Source organism: Pan paniscus, chromosome 1 (genome assembly GCF_029289425.2).
Source record: "Pan paniscus chromosome 1, NHGRI_mPanPan1-v2.0_pri, whole genome shotgun sequence".
Classification (NCBI taxonomy): domain Eukaryota; kingdom Metazoa; phylum Chordata; class Mammalia; order Primates; family Hominidae; genus Pan; species Pan paniscus.
Window position 1 is genome coordinate 124,109,386 of NC_073249.2, and position 13,134 is coordinate 124,122,519.

General features: G+C 33.1%; 1 protein-coding gene across 3 annotated transcripts in view; it reads left to right on the top strand.

The window, feature by feature from the left end:
- COL11A1 (collagen type XI alpha 1 chain) overlaps positions 1 to 13,134 on the top strand; it is a 233,700-nt gene that overhangs the window by 194,553 nt on the left and 26,013 nt on the right. For all 3 annotated transcript variants that reach the window (XR_008626073.2, XM_034932204.3, XM_003808494.7), the window contains exons 51-54: positions 499 to 606; positions 905 to 958; positions 1,618 to 1,671; positions 3,095 to 3,148. Coding sequence is in view for 2 of the 3 variants with exons in the window: in XM_034932204.3 (XP_034788095.3) it covers positions 499 to 606; positions 905 to 958; positions 1,618 to 1,671; positions 3,095 to 3,148 (270 nt within the window). In the remaining variant the exon portion in view is untranslated. The remainder of the gene's footprint in view (positions 1 to 498; positions 607 to 904; positions 959 to 1,617; positions 1,672 to 3,094; positions 3,149 to 13,134) is intronic.

Sequence of the window (13,134 nt, forward strand, 5' to 3'; positions counted from 1 at the left end):
TATCAATTGTTTTAGGACTATATTATTCTAATTAGTTTAAACCGTGATTAAATTTGCCCACCAGGAAATATTTGACAATATCTGGAGACACTTTTGGTCTTCAAACGTGGAGGGTTGGTATCCAGTTAGTAAAGGCCAGGGATACCATTGGACTTCTTAAAGGGCAGAGAACAGCTCCCTACAGCAAAAATTGTCCGGCCCAACGTGGTAAAACCCCGTCTCTACTAAAAAGTACAAAAATTAGCTGGGCCTGGTGGCGTGTGCCTGTAGTCCCAGCTACTTGGGAGGCTGAGGCAGGAGAATCGCTTGAACCTGGGAGGCAGAGGTTGCAGTGAGCTGAGATTGTGCCACTACACTCCAACTTGGCGACAAAGTGAGACTCCGTCTAAAAAAAAATATTGTCTGGCCCAGTGTGCCAAGGTTAATAAACTTTTATGCAAAACTTGTAAGATAACTCTTCTTTCCTTCTTCTTTTTTTTTTTTTTTAACATCGTTTAGGGTCCCAAAGGAGAAAGAGGAGAGAAAGGGGAAGCTGGTCCACCTGGAGCTGCTGGACCTCCTGGTGCCAAGGGGCCACCAGGTGATGATGGCCCTAAGGGTAACCCGGTAAGTGAGTTTGGTCCCCTCTAATGTGGCATTTATGCCAAACTCACCTTGGAGCTTTTCTTAGAAAGATTTGAAATCCTGAGACTCTGGAACATAGTTGGTAAATCTGACTTTTCATCATTTCATATATTCATAAGCATTCTCAATTGAATTAATTCTTTAGAAATTTTTTGGCGGGAGAAGAGAAATATTCTCAGCAGATTTTGTCATGACTTTAACCTCTTCACCTCCAGAATGTCATAACTTTATAAAAATTTATTTTTCATTTATTTCTTTTTCTTTCAAAACGTCATTCTAGGGTCCTGTTGGTTTTCCTGGAGATCCTGGTCCTCCTGGGGAACCTGGCCCTGCAGTAAGTATCAGGGAAAAATTAAGAAATTATTTTGGTAGGAATGTTTCCAATTTCTGTATTGTTAATAAAGAAAAAATCTAATAACCTAAGTGAACTCCCAAAAACAGAAAGAAAAAGAAAACATAAAATGTAATTGCAAATGCAGGAAAATCCATATAGTTGGAGACTATTGCACCAACATTAAGTGATTAAGCTCTTCATGCAACATAGGTACAACAGTTGGATTAGATTCCTAGACTTTGATGGGTTGTAAAAACAAATTATCTGAGTAGCATCATTATTGTTATTTCAAAGTTACAGGATCTTTGCTTTTCTGTTTCTCTTCTATAATGCAAATCCTATTTCAAACTGTACCGTATTTGTTCATGGTGAAAGGATTCACTGACATTGTATACTAATGACATCTTCTTTCTTCCTTATATAAAGAGCATGCTGGATTTTAAGTCTGATATATTAATAGTAGCAGTTTTACAAAATTTTGTGCGGAGAGTGAGAGGTACCACAATATTTTTTTAAAAAGGTTAAAAGAATATAATGATTTTACTTGTCCATCTGATAATTTTTCTCAAGAGATGGCCTAACATACTTTTTTCCTGATAAGTAGTGTGATTTATTGATACTGAGATATATCTTGCTTCATATTTTATTGCCTCTTACAGGGTCAAGATGGTGTTGGTGGTGACAAGGGTGAAGATGGAGATCCTGGTCAACCGGTGAGTAAATGCACTAATTTATTTTTAAGTTTTTACATAGTCTCAAGGCATTTTAATGAGATAATTAGAAGTAATTAGCCTTTGAAAAACATAGCTCTATGTATATGCACTTTTTTGAAAGAATTATCAAAAAAATTTTTGAATTCCCATTAAAAGTCAATCTTACATGGAGTGCTTCTTATTTGATGTAAATTAATAAACAGTATTTATAATAAAAAGTGTAATCATATCATACTAATAAGGTTGTCACAATATATCAAATTCAGTTATCTATCCATTGTGTTAAAAAATTAAAATCACTAATAATACTAAAAGCAAAGTTATTTCCAATCATTAGCAAAAGTTATTATCCCATCATTAGCATGAATTATTTTAATTGTGAACCTAAATGAACTCTCAACATAGTATAGGCCTTTTTAAAAAAACTTGTGAATGATACAGCAGTGTACTTTGACCACATTTAGTTATTTAGGGAGAAAGTAAGGGAGGGAACTCACTTTAGGAGCCAAAGACAATGGTCCCTCAACACAATTTTGTCTCTGGGGCCATTCCCACTAGATGCTTTGCTATCACAGATACAGGCTTATTCTGCATAGACAGACCTGTGGATCATATCTCAGCATGCGTATTAGTCCATTCTCATACTGCTGTGAGGTACACAAGAATGGGTAATTTATAATGGAAAGAGGTTTAATTGACTCACAACTCTGCATGGCTGGGAAGGCCTCAGGAAACTTACAATATGGTGGAAGGCGAAGCAAGCATGTCCTTCTTCACAAGGCAGTAGGAGAGAGGAATGCAAAGTGAAGGGTGAAAAGCCACTTATTAAACCATCAGATCTTGTGAGAACTCATTCACTATCACAAGAACAGAATGTGAGTAACCACCCCCATCACTCAATTACCTCCCACTGGGTCCCTTTCAGGATACATGGGGATTATAGGAACTACAATTCAAGATGAGATTTGGGTAGGGACACAGCCAAACCATATCAGTATGTTATATACAACTTGGCATAGAATGTTAGTGTTGTACAAAAATAAATTTAAAAGTAATAGTATTATGTTTTCACATATTTATGTGATATGAGCAGAATTATTAACCATATGATTATATTAATTAGCATGCCTGTTTAATGCTTGCCAGATATAAATTAGCACTTTTTAATAGGACACAGTTTTAAATAAAGAGAATTTGATTCACTTTGTTCTAACTATAAATAATTTTATCGTATAAATTTACCAGCTCTAACTATAAATATCTAGAGGGAGTTTAGGTATCTGAAATAGGGCTGAGATTTTCCAGGAAATATTGACATGTGGAAATGAAGAAAGAGGGTTGGTTTCCATCCAGATTTTGAAAATTTATGTGGGCCACAAAATAATATCCAATTTTGTTAAAGGTATTTTTTCACATTTTATAGGGTCCTCCTGGCCCATCTGGTGAGGCTGGCCCACCAGGTCCTCCTGGAAAACGAGTAAGTTTCTTTAATTCTTTATTTGAAACATATGCTCATTAGTCACCATGGATAAATTTATATAATGTGTGTAAGCTGCAGGCAACATGTTATAAGAATAATGAGAAATATCATAAATCCTAAAAACAATTTTTAAATATGCCAAATAATAACTAAAATAGAACATATTCTAACTATTTCACTGTCACAATAAAAATGAGAAAAACAACTTCTACTTAAAGAGCTTTCCACTCCTCTGTGCTTAGAGCTCCCCTTTGTACAAATGTAGTAGATTATTATAAAAGACTTTGGTGGTATCCTGAACATTAACTCCTATTGTAATACATGGGGATGAGCTGTCAAAAGTCCAGTGCTAGCTTAAAACATTGTAAAAACCTGAATGCATCAAAGAAATGAGCTGAAATGAGCTCAGGAATCAGTATATAATGTTAAATTGCTTTACACTGTCAAACTTCTCTGACTCGGAAACAGTATTTTAATGATGTGCTATAGCAAAATATAAATAAATAGATATTGCTGACAATATTGGCCACAGTAGACCCTAGGAGATTTACTTTCCTGTCCTTTTCTCATTGATGCATTCTTTTCATAATAAAGCAATCTCTGCAGACCTGCCTCTTACAGCAGCTATCTCACTTTAGCGTGTTCTTCTGTACCACCTGCAGTCTATTTTCAAACCGGCACATGAGTAAAATATGTGATAAACATCAAAATATATTTATGAGGCTGACTCCCTCTTCAGTAATCCAAAGTCACAGGGCAATTAGGGCCACTGCTGTTTTCTAATGGTATCTTTATTTCAGGGGAATTTTTCACACTGAATATCTTCACATTAAACATAGAATGTGAATGGGTTTTACTTTTGTCTCTCAGCAATACAAATTTGAATCAATATTTACAAACATTTCTCTTTGCCAAAAATATATTTAATTTATAATAAAACTTGTCTCTGAAAACAATTTGCTCTTCATTGGCCAAGTACATTTTCTTACATTTTCTTTTATTATTATTATTGTGTCTACAACCCCAAAGCATGGTCTCAGTGTCAATAGATTTATCCCCAAACAACCATGGGGCTATTATTCTTAGAAAGTAATTGGAAAGTGTACATGATTTTTGATATCCATTGCCTCTTTCTGCTTTAAGTCCAGCTGCTCATAAAACTGTGATGCACAGCTGTCTATTATACTATTTCAGACCTTTTGGAAGAATAACTATAAAAAACATCCTTGAGAATGAGTTGAAATACTTCTTGGAACAACAGGAAATCATTTTTTTTCTTTTTTCTGGCCTCAGATGGTGGGATGCTATATAATGTGGTTAGTAGAACAATGCAGTCACAATAGCTGGCTTTCAACCCAGCTTCACCAGTTATTACCTGTATTACGTTGGGCAAATTGTGTATTTTCTGTTTCTCAGAGGACCTAACACCTACCCTAGGGTTGGGTTGAACATAAGATAAATCATGTAACACACACACAAAAAAATCACCTCATAACTGTTGCTGTGTTAGCACTGAGTTATGGCATAGTTATTAAACACTTCTGAGCACAGGGATAATCATCATACAAGTATAAAGTATGATGCTTTTAATATAAGCAAGGAAATTAAACCTTGCTTCAAAATGTGGTAGCAGCTAGAAAAAGAGAGACTATATCAAAATTGATTTTAAATATTCTATTATATATTGGCAGCTTCTCAGCTCATTTCATTACTCAAGTCAAACTCTCAGCAAGTGCTATCTAGTCTAGTTTCATTTTAAAATATGTCAAAAAAGTACATATTTATATTTTTTAATAAATTTAAGTAATTATCATTCGATATTTGAGATGAAGTATCTTAACATGGTAACAGAGTTATAGAATGTATTTGTTTCTTTAGCCATTCAGTGGTGGGTCACATGAATTATTCATTTTGAAAACAACTGAATATTTTTGAAAAATTTTTTAAGTAATAGAATAAAATAACCTATTAAAGAGTATTAATGCAAACATAAAAAAGAGACATATATGTGTGAACCAGTAAATCTCATGAGCCTTTTAGTATAATAATATGACCCAAAACTTATATATAAACCTATAACTATCACATAAAAATATTATATGTTAAAACTATTAAACTGTTGTATGAAGCTATTTTGACATAATAATGTTGACGCTATTGATATAAACTTTCAAAATATTTTCAGTCATATTTACTAATTTTAAAATCATGATAATATAATGCAGCAAATTTTTATTCTTTATTATAACATATTTTAAAAATATATTTGTGTTTATTACTTTGGAATGGATAATGATCGACAATTATAATTTTAGTGAGTAACTCAGACTTCTAGGAAGACCTCCCCCCAATTCTGGAATTGAGAAAATATCATAGAAAAGTCAATACATATTCAGATTTATATTATATATTTGCTCTACAACACCGAAGTAGTTTTGAGTAAGAGAAAGTCCATGTATTTACATTCTTATTCATTTACATCTGAGTTGGACCTCTGCAATTTCTAGTTAAAGGAGATATAATTTTAAAACATGAGTTAATTGCTGATTCTTAATTCCTGTCTCTTATAATGAAGGATGCATTTTCATATATTAGAAATAATCAGTTATAATAAAATATAGTAGTATATTAATGAAAATATAATGTACAAAAAATTTTGTTATTTGTTCCTTCAAGAACATGAAGCATCCTTTTTTAGTACATTTAGTGTTGCTATAAACGAATACCTGAGGCTGGGTAATTTATAAAGAAAAGAGGTTTATCTAGCTCACAGTTCTGCAGGCTCTACAGGAAGCATGATGTCAACATCTGCTTCTGGTGAGGGCCTCAGGCTGCTCCCACTCATGCTGGAAGGAGAAGCAGAGGGGGTGTGTGCAGCGATAACAAGGTGACAGAGGAAGCAAGAAGGGGCAGCAGAGGTGCCAGGCACTTTTTAACAACCAGCTCTCTCAGGAACTAACAAAGTGAGAAGCCACTCACACCCATCCTGGAAAGGTATTAATCTATTCATAAGAAATCCATCCCCATGACTCAGACACCTCCTATTGGGCTCTACCGCCAAGATTTGGAATCAAATTTCAACATGAGGTTTGGAGGGGAGAAATATCCATAGTATAGCAATAATCAATAATTATTTTTCATCCAAAATTAAAGATTACATGATACTGTGAAATTGTAAGCAATGGGTAAATTTTTCTTTAGATATAAATGCCAAATACAATTAGAAAATAGAAAAATTATGTTACTCTCATTCCTGCCAATATTTCTAACTAGACAACATTGTTAACTCCCCTGATTAAAATGTATTTAAAAATCCTTAAAAAAAAATAAAATTATGGTTAAGTGGATTTATGAGGTGGGTAAAAAATAAGAAATTAAGATAATTTACTTGCAAAGTTATACTTGATTTTTTATATAGATATATAGGCAATGGTCTCGTTGAAGAAAAAGACCAGAAAATACCTAAGGGCATATGTAAACCTTATTTGTAACAAATTGGACATTACACATCAATGGAAAGTGGATAGACTATTGAAAAAATTCTGCTGGGAGAAATGATTTTCTATACGGAAAAAGATTAAATATACCTCATCTAGCTCATTTAACAGAATTCAGTTCTAATTGATTTATAATCATAAATGTCAAAGGTAAACTTTGAAATATTTTACCAAAAATTATTTGAGGGTAATTTTTTGACCTCCAGTCATAAATTCTTATCACACAGGTGTAATCAGAAAGGAATAGATTGATGTATCAAATATATGACCATTAAAATTTCCTATTTATCCAAAAATACTTAGAAGACATTGGAACAAAAAGATCCGATTAGGAGAAAATATTTGTAACATACAGGAAACATGCATAGAATAATTTGTTAGAGTATCTAAGTATTTCTTACAAATTATAATAGCAAGAAAAAACAATAGAAAAAAATATGCCAAAGGCATTAAAAAGTATTTGACACAAATACCCCATGAAACAAGAAAAAATATTTGTAGAAATCAGGAAAGTGTGTACCAGAAATTACATTGAGATACTATATCACATACACCAATTAACAAAAATGTACTCTGACAAACCAAGTATTGGGAAGAATGTTTTCAAAAAACAGTGAAGATTATTATGCACGGCTGTTTTGAGTTACTGGGTACTGCCACTTTAGGGAAATAGTTCTATGTTACCTAATAGAATCTAACATGAACTTTTTCTGTCATCTGGTAATTCCATTTCTTAGCACATATCCTAGATGACATTTTGCACATATCCACCAAAAGACTCAAGGAATAATGTTTTGTTATCCTTGTTAATAATAACTGTAGACAATATAAGTTAATTGAAGTATATTAATAAACTAAAATTTTGTATGGTAATAAAATAAATGCACTACAGATGCATGAATAACATAGATGAATCTCAAAATCTAATATTAAACATTAAGCAGAATAAATATGTGTATGTGTATATGTATGTGTTGTGTGTGTATGTGTATATAATGTTGAACTGGAAAATATATATTACATTATTTCATTTATATAATATGCAGAACTGTTACAGATATGTTTAGCATTTTAACATAAGTGGTAAACATGATAAAGAAACATAAGCCAATGATTAACAAAAATTTAGGATGGTAGTTACTTCTGTGGAAAAAAAGTGGATTGCAATTGTTACGAGTGGTATGTAGGAAACTTCTAAATTGATGATACTGTATTATGTAGTGCATTTAGGTTGAAAGCCTACAATAATATAACATTGAGTCATTCTAGCATATGTTCTTTAACATTATGAGATAGTACATTAGTTGAGTTCCCTTTGATTTTTGATAAATTATTTTTAAATAACCTCATAAAAATTTTAGCACTGTTCTATCCTCTCTTTTTAAATTACAATTTATAGAAAGATGATGAGCTATTTTAATCCATTCTGGTCACTTTGTAAACAAAATTAGAAGGCTTTGTATTCATGAATTAATAATAACATGAGAACGGTGGTGACTATGCATTGCTTACAAAGCTATTCACATTCATTTTCATATAATAGAAAAATCAACCTTAGGTCAGCCCGACTGAGCATAATATGCAGGGTTTTCTCTTTTAAAATATGGCAACAATAAATTGAAACTGAAAACCATTTAACACGATATGTTAAATTGTTTTCTATATTAGGTTTGGATAAACTGGCATGCTTAATTGCTTCTTTCTGTTTTACATAATAATCTATTTTCTTCACCAGAGTAAAATATATTTTAATGGTGTGAAAAATTACTCTTATGTCAACAATCTTATTACCAAAACTATGATTTGTTCTGATTTAACACTAGCAATTAATGTTTGCACCATTAATTTACAGCCTACAGCACTAGTTAATTTAGTCAATAACTCTACCTCAACATAAACAAATAGGTGGTTTAGCTTGAAAAAAAAGAAAAAAAAGAAAAAAAAATGGAAACACAGGTCAAGTGCAGTGGCTGACACCTGTAATCCCAGCACTTTCAGAGACTTAGGCAGGAGTATTGCTTAAGCCCAGGACTTTGAGACAACATAGTGAGACCCTCATCTTCACAAAAACTTTTAAAAATTACCGAGGTGTGGTGGCGCATGCCTGTAGTCCCAGCTACTTGGGAGGCTGAGGTGGGAGGATTGCATGAGCCCGAGAGGTCCAGGCTGCAGTGAGTCATGATTGTTCTACTGTACTCCAATCTGAACAACAGAGGGAGACCCTCTCTCAAGAAAACCAAAAGTAAACCCAAAAACTGAAGCCCAAATTACTTACTAACATTATTTGCAACCTATAAACTGACACTCCTTTTATCTTAATTTCACTAAAAAGTAGAGACCAGAATGCTGTTGCATCAGAATCAGACAGAACTTGTTTCAAATCCTTGCTACCTAAAAGTGTGACTTGGGATAAGTTAATTTATTTGAGTCTCAGTTTTCTCATTTAAAAAGCGGTCATAATAACTAATTTACAATACTGAAGTGAGGACTAAATTAAGAAAATGTATATTTAAAGCACAAAGCCTAATGCCTGAATCTATCAGAATCTCAAACAATGGATGTTATTATTAAGCATTGAATAAGGGTTTCAAATTGTAGTATCATTTATAAACTAAATAAACCTATTATTAAATAAAATATAAAATAAGGAGTAAAATATTTTCTTCTAATATCCTAGCTGTATACATGAAATGATAGCTCGTTAGCAATAAATTCATGGTAAAGTTAGTTTTGTTTATTGTTGATTTTGCTTTGTTGTTTGAGTTCAGCGGTGACCAATACTGAACTAACTGGGTGATACACATACAAAAAGGATATAGAATATTAATTAACTGCACTTTCAGAGTATAGTATATTGTGATTTTAAGGAAATTTATATTTGTAATACTAATATAAATTGGTTATCCCTTGGTGCAAATTCATGTGACATATATGGTAAAGAATTTCCTATGAGAACAATTACCAAAAATAGAAGCATTTAAACTCATGACAACTTCATGTATATTTTAATAAAATGGATTTGTCAAACAGTAGATATTTAAGACCAGTTTAAGAAATAATAAAGTTATTAAACTATGAGTCAACTCAGAAAGAGGTATTTGGTCACACCCACGATCCCAGCCCTTTTTTTTTTTTAACTTATATGGGTGCTTTAGCAACTCAGGGTACAAATAAAGGCACCACTAATTTTCCTTCCTCCCTCCCTCCTTCTTTTCTTCCTTTCTTCCTTTCTCTCTCTTTCCTTTTTTTAAAATTTTTATTTTATTATTATTAAACTTTAAGTTTTAGGGTACATGTGCACAACCTGTAGGTTTGTTACATATGTATAAATGTGCCATGTTGGTGTGCTGCACCCAGTAAGTCGTCATTTAGCATTAGGTATATCTCCTAATGCCATCCCTCCCCCCTCCCCCCACCCCACAACAGTCCCTGGTGTGTGATGTTCCCCTTCCTGTGTCCATGTGTTCTCATTGTTAAATTCCCACCTATGAGTGAGAACATGCGGTGTTTGGTTTTTTGTCCTTGTGACAGTTTGCTGAGAATGATGGTTTCCAGTTTCATCCATGTCCCTACAAAGGACACGAACTCATCATTTTTTATGGCTGCATAGTATTCCATGGTGTATATGTACCACATTTTCTTAATCCAGTCTATCATTGTCAGACATTTAGGTTGGTTCCAAGTCTTTGCTATTGTGAATAGTGCTGCTATAAACATACGTGTGCATGTGTCTATAGCAGCATGATTTATAATCCTTTGGGTATATACCCAGTAATGGGATGGCTGGGTCAAATGGTATTTCTAGTTCTAGATCCCTGAGGAATTGCCACACTGACTTCCACAATGGTTGAACTAGTTTACAGTCCCACCAACAGTGTAAAAATGTTCCTATTTCTCCACATCCTCTCCAGCACCTGTTGTTTCCTGACTTTTTAATGATCACCATTCTAACTGGTGTGAGATGGTATCTCATTGTGGTTTTGATTTGCATTTCTCTGATGGCCAGTGATGATGAGCATTTTTTCATGTGTCTTTTGGCTGCATAAATGTCTTCTTTTGAGAAGTGTCTGTTCATATCCTTCACCCACTTTTTGATGGGGTTGTTTGTTTTTTTCTTGTAAATTTGTTTGAGTTAATTGTAGATTCTGGATATTAGCCCTTTGTCAGATGAGTAGGTTGCAAAAATTTTCTCCCATTCTGTAGGTTGCCTGTTCACTCTGATGGTAGTTTCTTTTGCTGTGCAGAAGCTGTTTAGTTTAATTAGATCCCATTTGTCAATTTTGGCTTTTGTTGCCATTGCTTTTGGTGTTTTAGACATGAAGTCCTTGCCCATGCCTGTGTCCTGAATGGTATTGCCTAGGTTTTCTTCTAGGGTTTTTATGGTTTTAGGTCTAACATTTAAGTCTTTAATCCATCTTGAATTAATTTTTGGTAAAACTGGCTAGCCATATATAGAAAGCTAAAACTGGATCCCTTCCTTACACCTTATACAAAATTTAATTCAAGATCCCAGCACTTTGAGAGGCTGAAGCAAGAGGATCACTTGAGCTCAGGAGTAGGAGATCAGCCTGGGCAACATGGTGAAACCCTGTCTCTACAAAAAAATACAAAAATTAGTCAGGTATGATGACATGAGCCTGTAGTCCTAGGTACTCTGAGGCTGAGGTGGGAGAATAGCTTGAGCCCAGGAGTTCGAGGCTGCAGTGGGCCAAGATAGCGCCACTGCTGTCCAGCCTGAGCAACTGAGTGAGACCCTGTGTCGAAAAGAAGAAAGTACTGTACATAAGTGAGATCACTCTGTTTATACACTGTACATATGTGAGGTCACTTTGTCTATACCACAGGTGAACACAAACATCTAATCATAGAAGGGTATAATGCAGAGTGAATTCTATGAATTGAAACTGATTTGAGAATACTGTCACCACAAACCTTTGAGTTCAATATCTGATGCAGCAATCAATTTAATACCACTTTTGTGAAAATAGCAAAAGCATATTTCTATGCAGTAAGGTAATATCTGTTCTACAGGCTCGTGCTTTGGTTAAATACAGATTTGCCTTACAGTCTGTTTCCCTTTAGTCCATCTAGAAATGTTAATCTTAAATTAGGTTTGTATATATTTTGTGGAAATTGGCATTTCTCAGATCCTTACTTTCCCACTGTGGAAACAATAAAAAAGTCACAATTTTTTTCTATAATATCTTATGGCGGAAGTAGCAATGACAAGAAATGTGTTCAAAAGTATTACCACTTTTTTTCTGTGATTGAATCTTACGCATGAATGATAATAAAACTTCCTAACAGAATATTGATCACGATGTTGTAAGTGGCAGTGATACTGAGAAAGAAAATTCTAATGGTTATTAATCAAGTAGGAGAATTACATTATCATTCATAGTACATGTACTTTCTGTCATGCATTTGTAATACTTGAGAATGAATGTATATTTCCTTAAGGGACTGGAAGATTTGTACAGCTTGTTTCAATAAGCCATGGACTTTTAATACTAAAGTTATCATTTTAGCTAGTTCCATGTCCTTTTACTGAAAAAAAAATCTAGAGCTGACCAAAATAATTTAAGCATTATAACCTGAAAATGCACATATTAAATGGAAATTTGAATTCGGCTCATATTGCCAAAGGGAAGTTCACAATAAAAAATTAAAATGGTAACTGTTGTTATTAACTGGTTATAATGACAGATGAAGTTTTAACTTATTATGCACACACACATCATATATATAATATAGTATATATATGTGTGTGTACCTTGTATATGCATGTACTATGTGTGTGTATATATATATGCACACACATATAAAGTATTATAATATATATAGTATTAATTCAAATTTCAAATTCAGACATTTTCTTTTACAAAATCCTTTGAAAAATTCTAATATAAATGTATAGATAGAAAGTACATTGTAATAATAAAATAAATTATAAATCCACTTAAAATTTCTGTGTGGTACAAAACAGTGCCTTCCAAGTAAGGTCATTATGAAAACAAGGTCTGCATTTAATTTGAGAACCACTGCAGAGATTATATACCTTTCTAGGAGATTCATAGTTCAAGAGGAGTATTAAAGGTTCTAAAAATTTTGAATCAAATTTATTTATTTTTAAACTATTTTAAATATTAATGTTTTTAATACTTTTGGGAAAATTGTTCTAATTTTTTAAAGTGAGGAAACAAAAATTCTTGTTCATTTAACATGTTCAAAAATGTCTGTTTATCCAAATAGCTAATTGTATACTAAATTTGGCAGTTTATTTTGCTAATATTAAAAAATCAAGATCTCCATATGCCAAGTCTCTGCCTTTCTCCAATTCTCTTTTTTCCTCCCTAACTCTCAAGTCACCACATACTCATGCACCCTAATATTCTGCCTCATAGCAAGACAAATGCATAGATGCTTAGCTACTGGCCTAAGTGAACTCTTAGCAGGTCCATAAAGACTATCATGTACTTTCCATTC